The 16,656-nt window shown below is 47.5% G+C and overlaps 1 protein-coding gene across 8 annotated transcripts in view; it reads right to left on the bottom strand.

Annotated features, from left to right (window-relative positions):
• The window catches only part of ZFP90 (ZFP90 zinc finger protein), a 98,969-nt gene that overhangs the window by 17,155 nt on the left and 65,158 nt on the right, over positions 1 to 16,656 (bottom strand). For 2 of the 8 annotated variants that reach the window (XM_045076218.1, XM_004744520.3), the window contains exons 1-2: positions 7,193 to 7,448; positions 6,885 to 6,951 (exon numbers count right to left, since the gene is read on the bottom strand). The exons of 1 other annotated variant lie outside the window; for it this stretch is intronic. Coding sequence is in view for 3 of the 7 variants with exons in the window: in XM_004744520.3 (XP_004744577.1) it covers positions 6,885 to 6,917 (33 nt within the window). In the remaining 4 variants the exon portion in view is untranslated. 5 more of the 8 variants (XM_004744519.3, XM_045076221.1, XM_045076219.1 and 2 more) reach the window with 5 other exon arrangements.

The raw sequence follows: 16,656 nt of genomic DNA, 5'->3' as shown, positions 1-16,656 counted from the left end.
TCTTATCTGACCACCATGTACTTTCTTCCCTCAGCATTATAGGAAAAATTCCTACTCCCCTTTCTAGAACCAGTCCAATGGTCTCTTCCCTTCTGAAGCTTTTCCAGATCCCTCATCTCCCTGCCTCCCCGTTCATCATTTGGTCCATATCTCCATTTCAGAATAGTAGCTGTTTGGTGTTTTGATTGTTTTTTAAGTATATATGCTTTTTTTTTTTTAAAGATTTTATTTATTTATTTTTTTAAAGTAATCTTTCTCTCTAACTTGGGCTTGAACTCATAACCCTAAAATCAAGACATGAATGTTCTACCGACTGAACCAGCCAGGCGTCCCTAGAACTGTAGCTTTTTGGTCATGTTTTACTCCTTCAACATCTTCTCAAACTCTTTTTTCAAAAATTAAGCACAGTGGAATTGTCCAGAATCAGCAGAGCAACTTAGAAAACTTGCCATGCATGGAGGGCCTTGACAAACAACTTTTAAAAACTCCTCAGGTAATTCATTATAAAAGAGCAACAGGTAACATTCAGTGAACACTCACCACAGGCCAGGCACTGAGCTCAGTCATTTATGTACACCCTCTCACTAAATTTCCTCAATGAAGCCCTACTGACGTCACAAAGGAAGCATGCATCTTCGCCCGACTACTTATGAAATGTGACCCTAGTTAAGAACCACTGCCTGGCATAGAGAAGGTATTCCAAAAATGTCTGCTGAATGAATGAATATAGAGTCTGGATCACTCTTTTTGTTTTTTTAAGATTTTATTTGACAGAGGCAAAGAGCATAAGCAGGGAGAGCGGCAGGCAGAGGGAGAGGGAGAATCAGGCTCCCCAAAGAGAGGGGAGCCCAATGAGGGCTCCATCCCAGGACTCTAGGATCCTGTCCTGGGCCAAAGGCAGATGCCCAACTGACTAAGCCACCTAGGCACCCATTCTGGGTCATTCCTACTGAAGGAAAATGAGGAATCATTTTCAGAATCATAAATAACAAACAAACAAATAAATAAATAAATAATATTTTTGTTAAATAAAAAGCAGGGGCAAACACAAAAATGATGATGTTGAGAGCCAAATTCAAAAGCTGGTTCCTCTTAAGTACCAGATAAACAGAAAAACCTCTGGCCTATCTTGTATATAAAAGAAACAACTGGGGGCTCCTGGGTGGCTCAGTGGATTAAGCCTCTGCCTTCCACTCCGGTCATGATTTTGGGGTCCTGGGATCAAGACCTGCATCGGGATCAAGACCTGCATCGAGCCTGCTTCCCCCACCCGCCCCCGCCTCCCTCTCTGCCTAGTTGTGGTCTTTGTCAAATAAATAAACAAAATCTTTACAAAAAAAGAAAAGAAAAGAAAAAGAAAAACAACTTGGGTCCCTGGCTGGCCTAGTCAGTGTAGTGTGTGGCTCTTGATCTCGGGGTTCTGAGATGGAGCCCCACAATGGGTGTAGAGATTACTTAAAAATAAAAATCTTAAAAAAAAAAAGAAACAACAAAACAAATGACTTTAAAGGGAATAAACAAACCAGTAAAATACACATCAGGTGTTAAGAAATGTGAAAAATCTTAATGAAATGGGTAATTTTAAAATCTTAAATCACTAATGTTGATGCAAAAAAGTAAAAACCTTAATAATTGAGGATGAAATCAACTGTTCCCAAATCATCCCAAGCAGAGCAGGGACTCTGCTTCTCCTTCTCCCTCTGCTACACAACCCCCCTTCATGCTCTGTCTCAAACGAATGAATAAAATCTGAAAAACAAAAGTGTTTAAAAAAAAACCCAGAAGTTGGGGCTCAGTCAGTTAAGTGTCTGCCTTCAGCTCAGGTCATGATCCCAGGGTCTTGGGATAGAGCCCCACACTGGGCTCTCTGCTCAGCAGGAAGCCTGCTTCTCCCTCTTCCTCTCCCCCTGCTTGTGTTTCCTCTCTTGCTGTCTCTCTCTCTGTGTGCCAAATAAATAAATAAATAATCCTAAAAAAAAAAAAGAAGAAAACTCATCACAACAAATAAAGAGGTACTAAACAAAGATCACAAATGACTTTTTTGAACTAAAAAAATCTGTATTATATATATGCTCACATGCTTTGATTAGATAGATAGTTAAATATTTAAAGATTGTATTCATTTGTTTGAGAGAGAGCAGAGGGAGGGGTAGCGGGGAGAGAGAGAGAGAGAATCTTGACCAGACTCTGAGCTCCGTGGAGCCCAACACATGAGGCTCGATCTCATGACCCTGAGATCGTGACCTGAGTCAAAATCAAGAGTCAGATGCTTAAACAACTGAGCCACCCAGGTACCCCTGATAAGATATACAAGACATAGAAAAGAGAAGGAAAAAATAAAATTTTTTTTTTTTTAGTAAAAAGTTATCTTCTCTATCTTAATTTTTAAATTAAAACAATTTTTAAAAATCTTCTCTATTTTTTTTTCAGCACTTAAAAAAATTTTTTTAGCATAACAGTATTCATTATTTAAAATATTTTTTGAAATAGGTCTTAGAAGAACAGGTTTTGACATCCCAACATTGTCTTAAAGACAAAATTTCTTGGGGAGCCTTGGTGGCTCAACTGGTTAAGTGTCTGACTGTTGATTTCAGCTCAGGCCCCAATCTCAGGGTTATGAGAGGCAGCCCTACATCAGGCTCTATGCTCAGCGTGGAGTCTGCTTGAGATTCTCTCACTCCCTCTGCCCCTCTCCTGCTCACAATCTTTCTCTAAATAAATAAAATCTTAAAAAAAAAATTTAAAAAAAGGACAAAGAGTGGCTGCATGGCTCCGTTGGTTAAGCATCTGTCTTCGGCTCAGGTCATGATCTCAGGGTCCTGGTATCAAGCCCCCACGTGGGGCTTCCTGCTCAGCAATAGGCCTCTTTCTCCCACTACCTCAGCTGTCCCCTTTGCTTGTGCTCTCTCACTCTCTCTCTTGTTCTCTCAAAAAAATCTTTAAAAAAACTAAAAATAAAAATTTTAAAAAGGACGAAATTCCTTAAAAGAGTTCAGTGAAAGTTATACTGTTTCGCACAATTATTTTATCAGAAAATTAGGGTCACTGTTACCAGAAAAACATAGTTTTTGCTAGTTTAGTAGAAAATACACAAAGTACAGAATTACTGCTGGGGTTAAGTGGTTAGGAATGCTTGCTACTTTGACACCCGCTTACAGAGCGTGTACTTTGGAGAAAGATGAAAGCAGACAAACGGCCCTGCCCTAAAGGAGCTAGCTGAAAGCTTAGTACAGACACGGATGGGTAAACACACAACTCCTTAGGACATAAAAACAGCACTAGGACTGCTTTGCACAGGTGCTGTGCGAACTCACAAAAGGGGAAAGTGTGTCTGGGCTGAGGCCTGAAGCCCGGCTCCAGGCAGCTCAGGAGGAGGCTAAGAAAGGGGACCTCTGGACATAGGGAGCTTGAACATTCCCTGACCTCGTTCAGCAAGTGGCTTGGCGGCCCCTGGAGGTCCAGGAGCATCCTGTCTGAGTCCGCGTGACCCGAGACAGCTTTGGCTGAGCCTGTGCATCCCGATGAGCCTAACCATGGAGCTCTTGGGATCTGGAGTCCATGGAGACCAGGTCCTGGTCCCTTTCTACTTCCTCCCCTTCAAGGTAAACCTGAAATCCATATGCAACTTTTTTCTTCTAAAACTTTCCCCATTTCTTACTGTTCTGGTGGTTTCACCTTTTTTTATTCCTAACTAAAAACATAGTGCATATAATGAAGAGAAAGATACCTAATGTTTACACACAGCTACTAAGGATCCTATAGATCCTAAGGATTTTCAGTGAAAATCCATTTTGCTGTTCCCGCTGCTGTTCCCCTCCATTTTGGAGTCCCTTCAGATGTTTGCTCACCAAATGCTGGAGGAAGGTCCCACCCCTCAAACACCTCTTCAGGAGAGCTCTGACTTTGAAACTCTTGCTCCAAATTTCGTCATTCACGGCAATATTTAAAACGAAGAAAAAGTCATCTTAGTTTCCTGCTCAACAACAGTGACTCAAGCTACACCAACCACCCGCAGCTCCCTGAACACATGACGCACACATCCTGCTGTTTGGGGGCACTCTTTGCCAGCCCTGTGCCCCACGGACTCCCTTGCCTCCTGCCAGTCCACCCAGAGGCCCCCATCTCAGTAAGCATAAGGCTTACCTTTACCTCGTTATTTAAGCTGCACCCTGATCACAATCTACCCCCACCATCTCCCTTACTTTTCTCTACCTTCTTCTCCCCTCTGGTACAGTCAGCTTCTAGGATATTATAAAAGTTACTTACTGCATTTTTCTGTCTCCTCCTTCTAGGACGTAAGCCCCCCAAAATCAGAGATTACAAACGTTGTTCACTAATATATCCCAACCACTTAGAAAAGTGTCTTAGCACATCACAGGGGTTCAACGGCTATCAGCCGAATGAATAGATAAATGAATGAATGAGTGGGTTACCCCAGCAGCAAAGAAAAACGTCCGAACTCCCTTCTATTCTCGTTTCCCCACTGCCGGTGGCCCATACCCACTGTCACACGCGACAACAGTTTCACGATCACGCCCTTCATCTTCTTGCCTCCCAACGTCCCTGACGCACCAAGTCCATCAGCTCTATCTCCACCCCCTTCATTTTCACTTGCTGGACTCTGCTCCTATGCAGAAGTGGCATCTCTGCTGACTGTTTCCCACAGGCAGAATTTCCACTCTCCTCTCTGTACGCATAGCAGCCTCTGGACCTCAGAAATATCACTGTCCTGTGCTATATACTTCTGCAGGAGAAGGAGAAGTACCTCCAGGAGAAGCAGTCACATGACTCAATTACTCATCTCTTGCATTCCCTGGAGGGCCAAGCTCAGAGAAAAGGAACCTCGACAAAGGGAAATTTCTGACCAAAAAACCCCCTTTGTGGATTCAGATGTTGTCTTTCCACCAGGGTCATTACCTGCAGCCTGGATTAGGTAATCCAAGGGGACTGTCAGGCCATCCCAAGAGAATATAACTGAACTAGAGTACTTGGGCAACAAAGTTTTGAAAGTGTAGTTTAAAGCAGTCCCTAACAGTCACTGCTCAGAACACAAATCCACTTTCACCATTAAAAAGGCAACCCCTGGGGCGCCTGGGTGGCTCAGTCATTAAGCGCCTGCCCTCAACACAGGTCATGATGCCAGGGTCCTGGGATGGAGACCTGCATCTGGCTCCCTGCTCAGCGGGAAGCCTGCTTCTCCCTCTCCCACTGCCCCTGCTTGTGTTCCCTCGCTGTATCTGTCAAATAAATAAATGAAATCTTAAAAAAAAAAAAAAAAAGGCAACCCCTGGGGCACCAGAGTGGCTCAGTCAGTTAAGCATCTGCCTGCAGCTCACAGCTTGATACCAGGGTCCTCAGATGGAGCCCCGCCCCAAATCAGGCTCCCTGCTCAGCCACTCCCCCTACTTGTATGCATTCTATCAAATAAATAAAATCTTAAAAAATAAATAAAGAAAAGAAGAAGAAAAAAAGGCAACCCCTAATGAAAGGATCATCACGCCCATGAGATGTTAAGTGTGTTAAGCAGTCCTAATTCCCACAGCCTGCTGAGGAAGCACTTTATATGGAACTGCACTGATGTCCAGTGATTTATTTGCTCTGGTTCATGTCAAACCAAACAACTATCCTGTTCTAGAATTGTTACTTGTTTTACTCCTTAAGGCTCACCTTTATAAAACAAAAACACACAACAAGAAGTAAAATATATAAAGGCATTATATGTTTAATTTACTATAAACTGTTTTATTTATTTTTTTAAAGATTTATTTATTTTAGAGAAAGAGCGCACATGCACGCGAACGGGAAGGGGGCAGAGGGAAAGGAAGAGACAGAATCTCAGTCTTTCTGCTGAGCATAGAGTCTGACCTCATGGCCCTGATTGAGATCATAACCTGAGCTGAAATCAAAAGTCCCATGCTTAAACACCTAAGCCACACAGGTGCCGCTAATTTACCATAAACTTTTTATATGATATTACTAATCAGTATTTTTATCTGGATTAAGTAATCTCTATACCCAACGTGGGGCTCAGACTCACATTCCGGAGTTCAAGAGTCACATTCTCAATCAACTGTGCCAGGCAGGCGCCCCTGGATTGATTCTGATGGTCTCACACACTTAGCAACTGGAGTTTGTGATTTTTCCTTAATTCTAAAGAGTGTGTGGATTAAAATACCATCTGAACCTTGTTATATTTTCACACATACTCTAGGTAAATCAGTGAATAACCTCAGAGTTGTGATGCTTCTAGAAAATGCCTCCTCTCTCACAAGAATACATGAGTTAAAACAGCTTCATATTAACGAAGCTGCAGGCTGGACATGCGGGGGTATACACTATTATATCTTTGTTAAGGTAAAAAACAAGAAAAGTTATGGGACAGGTCCTTCCTGTTCCGTGTGTTTTCTTTTTCCCTCCTGGCCCACCTCCAGCCTCTTTCAAGGCAAATCCTGGCCAAGCTTCTTCGGCTCCTACCGTCTTTTTACGGCCCCTGGGTCAGAGGCTGGGGCTGCTCTCTCCTTCCCTAACAGTTAACTTCCTCCTCTATAGCTTTCTCTACTGTCACCCTACCCTCTCCATTCCCTGACATAGTTCAAGGAACTGGACTGGCACTCAGGACCCTCAACAGTGACACATTCACTCTTAACTCTTCCCGCAGAACCGCACCGCCCGGGTTGCCCCTCCCCACAGTGCGGCCCCCGTTTGGGGACGCCCACTCTCCTCAGCTCTGGATATCCTGGGTTTCGCAGGGCTGGGAGGCTCTGAGGGAATGACCAAGCTAGGAAAGGCTGTCTCCCAGGTGCAAAACAATGACTGCTCTAAACGCGCCCCGGGGGGCCTGGCTGGCAGGGACGCCCTGAGGAAGTTAGGAACCCGCTGCTCACCTGGGGCGCGGCCGTCGGAGGCCTCGGGGCCATTCCTGCCTCGCTGGGGCCGGCTCCCAGACTGGGGCTGGGAAGAGAGGACAGGGCCCACTCACCCGGCTGCAACCGCCGACCCCTCCCGGCCGCGCCGGGCCCGCCTCCGTCCCTCAGCCACTTCTCCCGGGGAGGCTTGGGAAGCTACGCGGACTGCGCCTAGGCCTGTCGTTTCCCGGATACCAAATTAAAGGCTCTCGGCATCCTGGACACTGTCCTCTGGCCACGCCCAGTCCCACCCGCAGGATGGTGGGCGCGGCCGGGCGGATACAAACCAAACCGTGGGAGGTGCCGCCTTGACCCGCGCACTCGGAATTACCGCCTCCAGCGGACTCCGGATTTCGCGACGTCGGGCCCACCCGGGGCTGGGGCCAGCTCCTCCTGCAGCCGCTGCAGGTTCAGTCCTCTCCAATTCTGATGTGCGGAGGGACGGCCCAAAGCGGCTTTAGCCGCACAGGGGCCGGACAATGGCCGCAGCGGCGGGGCAGAGCCGGAAGTGCGCCTGCGCACGCGGAGCCTCAGTCCCGCAACTCCGAGGCGGTGGAGAACTACACTTCCCAGAGGCCCCCGCGTGTGGGTCCCGCTTGGGAGGTCGCTGCGCCACACCCAGGGAGCTGCGGTGGGGTGCGTGGTGTGTCTTGGATTCTCGTACGTTCATTTATTCCAGTAATAGTCACGGAACACCTCTTCTGTGCTAGGGGCATGTTGCTAGGGGCCGATTTCAGCGGCAAATGGGAAAGGAAAGACCCTACATTCGGGGAGCTAGTGTGCACTGCTGTGGACGAGGCCAACAATAAAAACGTAAACCTATTAGCAAGATATGTTTTACGTACTGACTTCAGCTATAGGACTAGGACAGTGAAGGGTGATGAAGTGATCATCACAAGATGCTATTTCCGTTGCCTCTCCTATGCCACGTTCACCTGTGGGTCACTACTGAGTGTTTGGACACTGATTCCCCAGACCACGCCTACTACAACTAAGAAACTCGAGTCACTTATTACTTCAAGTGAATAAGAGAATCTTTTCCTGCTGTCCCAGAATTGGTAATCGGGACTCAGCTGAGGATTTAGATCTTTCACATTCTAAAGAAAGACAAAGCACTCTCAGGTATTACAAAACGGGAGCCGAGTGCTGAATTTGCCCTGTTGCTACTAACTGTTGCCCCGACACCACCCCTCTTTCGCAGGCTCTATAAGGAAACTAGAATGGTGAATGAAAAGATTACCTCAGAATGGCAAGTCCTCCACTGGGGGGGGGGGGGGATAGTTGCAGGGTTCTACCACCACTCCCAAAGATGAATGTGAGAAAGAAAACTCTCAAACACTGAAAACACCCAGGGAAAAAGGGGGGGGGTGTTACATAATTATCCCCAATGCCTTCCAGAGAAAGGGAAAGGGAATTAGAGAACAGGCTGTGTGTAAGGAGAGCAGCCTGAATTCTCATTGTGTAGTAAGTGGAAACGCAGGAAAACCGCTGCGCTTTAGCTCCCAGTGGGTGAAGAGTACAGCTCACAACATTATGAGGCTGTGGAATTAACGGGGTGTGAGAATGAACTGAGAAAGTTGAAAGAGGCTGAAGCCAAGCCTGATCTCCCAAGTCAGGTTATCAGTGGGTTTCCTCTAAGGAACTCACAAATGCACTTACGTTTCTGCTGGTGCGGCTAAGCAACTTTAATGCGGATGGAATAGGTTTTAAAACCTTTTAAAATACACTGATGCGGGGACCTGTGTGGCTCAGTAGGTTAAGCCGCTGCCTTCGGCTCGGGGTCCTGGGATCGAGTCCCGCATCGGGCTCTCTGCTCGGCGGGGAGCCTGCTTCCTCCTCTCTCTCTCTCTCTCTGCCTGCCTCTCTGCCTACTTGTGATCTCTCTCTGTCAAATAAATAAATAAAATCTTTAGAAAATAAAATAAAATACACTGATGCACTGGAAAATTGGTAAGGAATAAACAGAGGACAAAAACGAGGCAAAAATGACAACCTAACAGTGGTAGGTGGAGCCCTGAAAGCCAGCTTTCACCTGGAAGACTTTTGCCAAATGAGGTAAAGTTGCGTTTTGTTTTTCATGGCCCCCTTCTTTCCGCTCAGGGAATGCATTCTGGCCCCCCGACGGCACTGAGAGGGGGGCAGCAGTCTCCCCTCCGGAGAAGTAGTGCCCTACCTGGCCGTCTCTGCTGCTGAAGGTCAGGTATCCTGGTCCGCCCATGTCGTCTGGCCACAGGGCGAAGACAGCTGAGAGGCCAGTTTCTCCGAGGCCAGTCCACATCTGGGGGTTGATGGCTACGCCGCGGGCGTGGGGCTAACCAGCCTCACAGCCAATCAAGAGCCACATTCTTCTCCGTGCCCTCCTGTCTCCATATCAACTACTTCTGCGTCTGCTCTGGACTTGGAAATACTGCTGCTGAAAAGACCATCTCACACGTCTAGTTGAGGTACTGGCCCAGGGGGACCACCAGGTATTCCAAAGCCTCTTCACACCCCACGGCACTCTGAGAAGTGCCTCTGCTGAGAAACGGATAATGCACTATTTAGCGGGATTTTGTCTTAGCTAGGGCAGAGGCGAAAAGACCTGTCGTTAATGCCAAATGCCTTCCATTTATCTGCTCGATCTTTTCTTAAAAAATATTTATTTGAGAGAGAGACAGAATGCAAGAAAGAGGGAGGAAAAGAGGGGTGAGGGCCAGAGGGAGAAGCAGATTCCCTGCTAAGCAGGGAGCCTGATATGGAACTCGATCCTGGGACTCCAGGATCGTGATCAGATCTGAAAGCAGTCGCTTAACCAACTGAGCCACCCAGGTGCCCTATCTGCTCGATCTTTAATATCCACCTGGATTTGACTAATTCCTTACTTGCCCTGCCATTGGTCCAAGCCTTCTGGCTAGGGCCTTCCCCACCAGCACAAGAATATCCAAGTTCCAGTCCCTTAAAAACGTTCATAAAAATGTTCAATCCCCTGATTCCCACGAGAACCAGTGAGAAAAAGTGGGACCTGATGCCAGGTAGCTCCGACTCTGTTCAGCCAGAGAACCAGGATTACTGGACCAACAGGGAACTCAGGTCCCCTGTCTTCCGTGCACTCTCAGGCCGGGAGGATAGGACAGAGGCGCTGAGTGCAGGCTGCGTAGCTTCAGTCATCTATTGCTACATCTGAGGCCGAGCTTTGAGTGGGACAGGAAGGAAAGCGAGATCTCAGCGCCTGGGCCCTCTCCCTCACGTCAGACCAACACCTGCTACAGTTCCGAACTTCCAGGCGTCAATCTGCGGAGCGCTGGGCTCTAGTGCCACCTGCTGGCCACTAGGACCCCCTACTCCTGCAAAGTCATCTGCATAACAATAATGCGAACATTAATTTGGCAGTTTCTGGACCATTATTAACCTTGCCAACTACCCTCAAGTCAAGCTTGAAGCCTCTACAAGCCCCAGAAAATGTTTTTCAGTTCAACAAAATTTCACCTAACACCTATGTTTTCGGAGCCCACGTTTTCTGAGCTTGCGCTGCCCTGGATTTCCTCACAAAACCTCCCTGGTGCTATTCTGCTCTTCTGGGCTGAACTGAAGGGACCCACAGACTCTTGCTCCAACCTAACTGTGGCGACTCAGGCTGGACCCAAGTGGTGTCACCTCAAGGGCAATGTAGTCCCTGCAAGGGTCTCAAGGGCCAGGCATTGGAAGACCTCACTTCGGCTTCTGGCTCAGCCACCTTGCTCAGCCAGTCACTTGCCCCTTATTTTTCAAGTCTCCTCATTTGTCAGTGGAGCCCCAGATGCATTCTAGCATCCCATCTTTGTCCTGGTGGCCTGGCCCCACTCTTTCCTCATGGGCTTGGACTTATGAAAAATGTCTATTCGAGGAAGGTTTTCCCCAGATACCTCTGTTATTTGAGACAAGGGTGTTCAGTGACTGGGATGTGGTTAACTATGTGGGAAGATTGACCCTACCAGGCACTTCAAGGCGCTAATGGCATCCGAGGGCTTTTCCAGCCAAACACAGGGGACTCTGCTTAGAAACCAGGAAGTGGACAAAATGAGCCAAAGATAGGTTATAGAAGGAGAGCAAGAAATGATGAGGGACTAGAAACTAAAATAAGATTATTCTCACATCATAATTTTTTATTAACTGTGTCTCTGGGGTGTTTATTTTTTATTTTTTTAAGACGTGAGGGTGGGGTAGGGGGGGGAACAGAGAGAGAGGGAGCATGGAGCCGGTTGCTGGGCTCAGTCTCATGACCCTGAGATCATGACCTGAGCTGAAATCAAGAGTTGACATTTAACCAACTCAGCCACCCAAGCGCCCCTCTGAGTTTGTTTGTTTGTTTGTTTGTTTTAAAGATTATATTCATTTGTTTGACAGAGAGAGATCACAATAGGCAGAGAGGCAGGCAGAGAGGAAGGGAAGCAGACTCCCCGCTGAGCAGAGAGCCTGATGTGGGGCTTGATTGAGGACCCCGGGATCACGACCTGAGCCGAAGGCAGAGGCTCTAACCCACTGAGCCACCCGGGCACCCCTGAGTTTTTGTTTTTAAAATAAACTTGCAAGTTATTTAATTTGCAATTATTTTCAACAAGGTAATTTTTGTTCATAGCTAATGTTCTCTAACATTACAACCAGATACATGAATCCGGGACCTAGGCTAGACTGCCCTTAGACTGAGCCTGTCAGGGGCCCAATTAAAGAGACATCTGACTGTAGTCAGGTCTGACTTGGACTGTAGCCCCAAGAGGATCTTACCCATTTGTATGCCCAGTAAATATGTACCCAGTCAACCTGGCTGAGTTTAAGAAATGAAGGCTTTGTTTTATCATAAAGAGTAATAATGGGCTTTGAGATCAGCTAGGTCAGCTCCTTCCTTTTAAGGATGAAATAGAAGCCCAGGGAGGGAAAGATGCTAGTTGGAGTAGAAAGAAAATGGGACAGGAAGAAAAAGATGCATATGATCAGCTGAAGAAGATTTGTAAGTTCCATGTGGCATTGTGGTGTTTTTTAACTCATGAGGTGAATGCTGGGGTTTAAAACTATTTAAATTTTAAAATGATTAGTTAAACAACAGAATACATTCTAGATGAGGTCTTTGGTCATGTGCATCATTTTCTTCTCCATTTTCTCTTCAGCTTTATTTGTTGGACTGCAGTTGTACGGTCACCAGTAAGTGTCTTTCCCTCTGCGGGTTCTATTTCATCTGTAAAGTGAAAGATCTGGCTTGGCGGATCCAAAGCCCCATTTTATTTTTCTCCTACAACTGTTATGTCTGGCTCAAACTGCGCAGGTGTGACCCGAGGGGAGGTGAGAAAACATGGAAGCGAAAGTGAGCTGGGTCTTTCATTCCAGCCTGCGCCTTTGCCTGGAGCTGACTGCCACCCATCCACTGCCTTTCAGGGTGCCACACCTTGGGCCTTACTTGCACAACCCACCCCCACACGGGGGTCTGGGCATAAGAGTGCTTTGGGCTCTGTGGTTACCATGGCGACCCTCTGGCTGGCATAGCCTCCGTTGCCGCCTAGCAACCAGGACATCCAGGGCACCTACAGCTCTGTCATTTCCCTCTGACAAGGAACTGGGGGCAGCTCTGTTTAGGGAGGTGGCTTGTTATGGGTCCCTCTACTGCTAGGCCCTCACCCGACCTCTTCAGCCATTCCAGCTTCTCTGCCCTGGATCCAGGCTTCTATGGCTTTGTCTTCTAGACCCAGGAGTCCTAACCACCCACCCTTTCCAGCTACAGTCCTGGGGGCTTAAAGAGGGTTCTTACCCCTGACACTCCATAGTCTCTAGAAGAGCAGAAAAGTCCAACGTGATGTAAATTAAAACACCCGTCTCAGCCACACCTCCCAGCACCCCTCAGCTTCTGGGACCAATTCTCTGGACGGGCAATCCTTGGGAAGGGATGGATGGGACAGCCTGGCTAGAAGCTAGGGAGGCACCAGTGTTGGGAAGGGCATCACCAGAACTGGACATCGCAGCCCCTGTTGGGAGATGGGCAGGCACACAGACAAGCTAACCCAATATGAGGGTGGGATCAGCAGTGACAGGGCTGGTGGCACAGAGTGTACTGGGAAGGAGGAGAGGAAGGGAAGCAGGCTCTCCGCCAAGCAGAGAGCCCGACGTGGGGCTCAATTGAGGACCCCGGGATCACGACCTGAGCCGAAGGCAAAGGCTCTAACCCACTGAGCCACCTGGGCACCCCTGAGTTTTTGTTTTTAAAATAAACTTGCAAGTTATTTAATTTGCAATTATTCTCAACAAGGTAATTTTTTTTTCATGGCTAATGTACCCTAACATTACAACCAGATACATGAATCCAAGGGACCTAGGCTAGGCTACCCTTAGACTGAGCCTGCCAGGGGCCCATGGGGAAGGGGTACTCACCCCAACCTGAATTGGAAAGAAATGTTTCTTGGGGGACATAATGCTTGGGTTGAGGCTTGAAGAGTGAATAGGCATCCAGGCTGGAGTAGAGATTTCAGTGAGGGTAGGCTTTAGGTCTTTAGAGCCTGCCTTTCTGAGAGTGTTATTCCCCATCCAAAATCCACTGATTCTCTGTCTCCTCCTTGTCCTTTTCCTCTTCTTATCCTGTCCACTTTCCCTGGGCAGTCTCCTCCAGCATCATGATCGTAAGCCGCACTCCTTTGCTACATGTGGTCCCTTCCTCCTGGGCTGCTCACAACTTACTTGTCTACCTGATGAACTCACTCATTCTTCAAGACCCAGCTTGATGTTTACTCCTTTCTGGTGCCTTCCCAGAACCACCCTTTCAAGCATGCATTCAATTCACAAACTTTTTTTTTTTTTTAAGATTTTATTCATTTAGGGTCACCTGGATGGCTCAGTCCGTTAAGTGGCTGCCTTTGGCTCAGGTCATGATCCCAAGGTCCTGGGATTGAGCACCGCTTCGGGCGCCCTGCTCAGTGGAGAGCCTGCTTCTCCCTCTCCCTCTGCCTGCCACTTTGCCTACTTGTGCTCTATCTCTCTGTCAAATAAATCAATAAAATCTTTTTTAAAAAGGTTTTATTCATTTATTTGGGAGAGACAGAGATAGTGACAGAGAACATGAGCAGGGAGGGCAGGGAGAAACAGGTTCCTTGCTAAACAGGGAGCCCAGACCCTGGGATCATGACCTGAGCTGAAGACAGACACCCAACCTTACTGAGCCACCCAGATGCCCCCTCAATTCACAAACTTCTAATGAACACTAGGTGTTAGACCCACAATGTGGTCCTATACTGTAACTCTCTGTTCACTTGTCTGTTTCCTCAAATGACCAGGATATCCTGGAGGTGGGAGCTGGCAAGGCTGCCTTTTGTTTTCCTAAGCCCCAGGCTTTAACATAGACTCTCTGAATGGATGGGTGGATGGAGGCATAGGAGGATAGATGCGTACACACAGAGCTCCTTGTGAAACAACAAACATAAACACCCCAGGTAACTCTCTGACTCCCGTTTCTATCCTCTGACACTGCCACAAAGGAATTCGGCCCTATGTTATTAAATTAAAGTGAATTAAAATTTGCTTGAAATAACCACAGACTCCCCCGCTCCCCTGAGCCTGCAATGACCAGATTACATCTCCTCCAGGCACAGAAGTTTGACATTTCATTGCAAAGTCATTTTCTTCTCATTTCCTTATGTTGCTAAAATATTCTATTTCTCTTCACTTCCCCTTTGTGTCCCCATTAGTCATGTTTAGTTAAATTTATCTGCTGCCATTTTTAATCATCTGAGATAGGCTTGCTGGTGTGGATGTTCCTGGGGCCCTGCCTGGCCTTCCAGACCATCTGTCTCCTCCTGGGCCACTCTGAGAACAGAGCATGGACCCCTCTGTCAGGGCTTCTGGGCTGATCCTCAAACCTAAGGTTTCTCCCCAAGGCATCTCCGACTTCAGGGTCCTCCCTTTCTCCCCATCCTCACTATCTTCTTCTCTCCAGCCTCCTCTTCTGTTTCCTGGGGCATGGTTTTCATCTTGCCTCCAGGCCTGGTATTTCCTGAGGTGCCTTTGGTCACACTGAGCAAGGGCCTTTGCGATCCTTCTCTCATGAGTTCCCTGAATAAGTCCTTAATGCGACAAAATATCCAGCAGCCGATGTGGGGGTTGTTTGGTGCTTGCTTGGGACACTGCCATACCCATCACATTCCTGTGACTGGCTGGACACCTTCGTCTTTCTCACCTGCCCATCCACCCTCATATTGTAGGCGTGGAGAGATTGTTCCCTCTGGAGGCAGTTGGCAAAGACTAGAAAGGAATATTTTGGCTTAGAGTGGAATCCCAGTTTGGCCTCTCAATAACTGTCACTTAAGGACTGGGATTTGGGGTGCCCGGGTGGCTCAGCCGTTAAGCGTCTGCCTTCAGCTCAGGTCACGATCCCGGGCTTCTGGGATGGAGCCCCCCATCGGGTTCCCTGATCAGCGGGAAGCCTGCTTCTCCCTCTCCCTCTGCTGCTCCCCTGCTTGTGTCCCTTCTCTTGCTGTGTGTCTGTCAAATAAATAAAACCTTTAAAAAAAAAAAAGAAAGAAAGAAAGAAAGAAAAGGACTGGGATTTCCCTTGGGACTTAGGGCTTAGAACTGCTCAGGAAAGGGGCAGTCAAGTCCAGGTGGCCACTGACAGGCAGAGCCGTGGGAGGCAGGATCAGAAGGCTGGAAAGGCCATCAATATCTGAGCATTTGCAGTGTGCTGGGCTCTGTGGGCATATTTGGGGAGTTGCAGCTGTGAATCCAGGGTGACAGTGAAGGATGCTTGTTCCTCAGCTCAAGCTTTGGGAAAGGGGTTTCTGTGGGATCACCCGGAAGGCTCAATGACTGTCCTTTGGAGCTTCAGGGATACGGGGGGCTACGGCAATTTATGTCAGAGAAATCTTAATGGCAGGAGACAGGCTGGCCAGATGTCTTCACAGTGCAGCTAGGAGAGCGGCCACATTGGGGTCTGCCGACAAGCCCAGGCAGACGAGGGGAAAAAAGGTAAGTGAATGTTTCTAGCAGACCAGAGGTGGCTGCTGACATGAGAGAACCAGCACGGGGTCATTTTAGAGCTTGATCAAGAAAGCCTCTGGGAGGAAGAAAGAAACAAAAATTACTTCCAGGCCAGGGATGAAAAAAGGGGGTCATACAGGGATTTCGCTTAAATTTCATCCCAGGGCAAGACAAACTCTTTTATAGTTATATTTTATGAGTCATGTGTATAGGACTAAACATAAATTACTTTAATTTTTTTCAATGAAATTTCACTCTTGTGTCAATTCAAAACATATTCTTCTTCCTAGAATAAGATCATATCCCCAGTCTACACTCATCTACACTTTCTATATTGCATCCAGTTCTTCCAGTTGCATCTAGGGTGAAACGATCTATTATCTTTATTATTTCCCAAATAGTTTATGCTTCTGAACTCGTATCTCATATAATTTTCACATCAGTCCTGGAAGGAAAGTGCTCTTGTTATCCCTGTCCCACTCTCAAGCATCAGAAATTAAGAAAGGGGCTCCAGGTTACACAAGGGTGAATGGCAGAGTCAAGGGTTAACTAGGTAAGTCAGGCTCAGGGTTGTGGTGGGGGTTCAGGCAGTGGTGGTGACAATGTGAGGGATTAGGAGCTTCAGTAGTGCTCCCCCAAAGCTCCATCTTTGCCCCCATTCCTAACTACGGGCAGCTGCTGTTTAGATAAGTTTCAAGAGGGGTCTCCTGACAAACAGCTGTACAGCGCAGGGGCCCTACGGCTGCCCAGGGCTTTGACAAGGGTGCATGGGGCACTCTGTTCT

Source organism: Mustela putorius, unplaced genomic scaffold (genome assembly GCF_011764305.1).
Source record: "Mustela putorius furo isolate JIRA1106 unplaced genomic scaffold, ASM1176430v1.1 tig00000174_pilon_pilon_pilon, whole genome shotgun sequence".
Classification (NCBI taxonomy): domain Eukaryota; kingdom Metazoa; phylum Chordata; class Mammalia; order Carnivora; family Mustelidae; genus Mustela; species Mustela putorius.
Note: the sequence above shows the minus strand (reverse complement) of the source record. Positions and strands in the feature narration are given on the sequence as shown.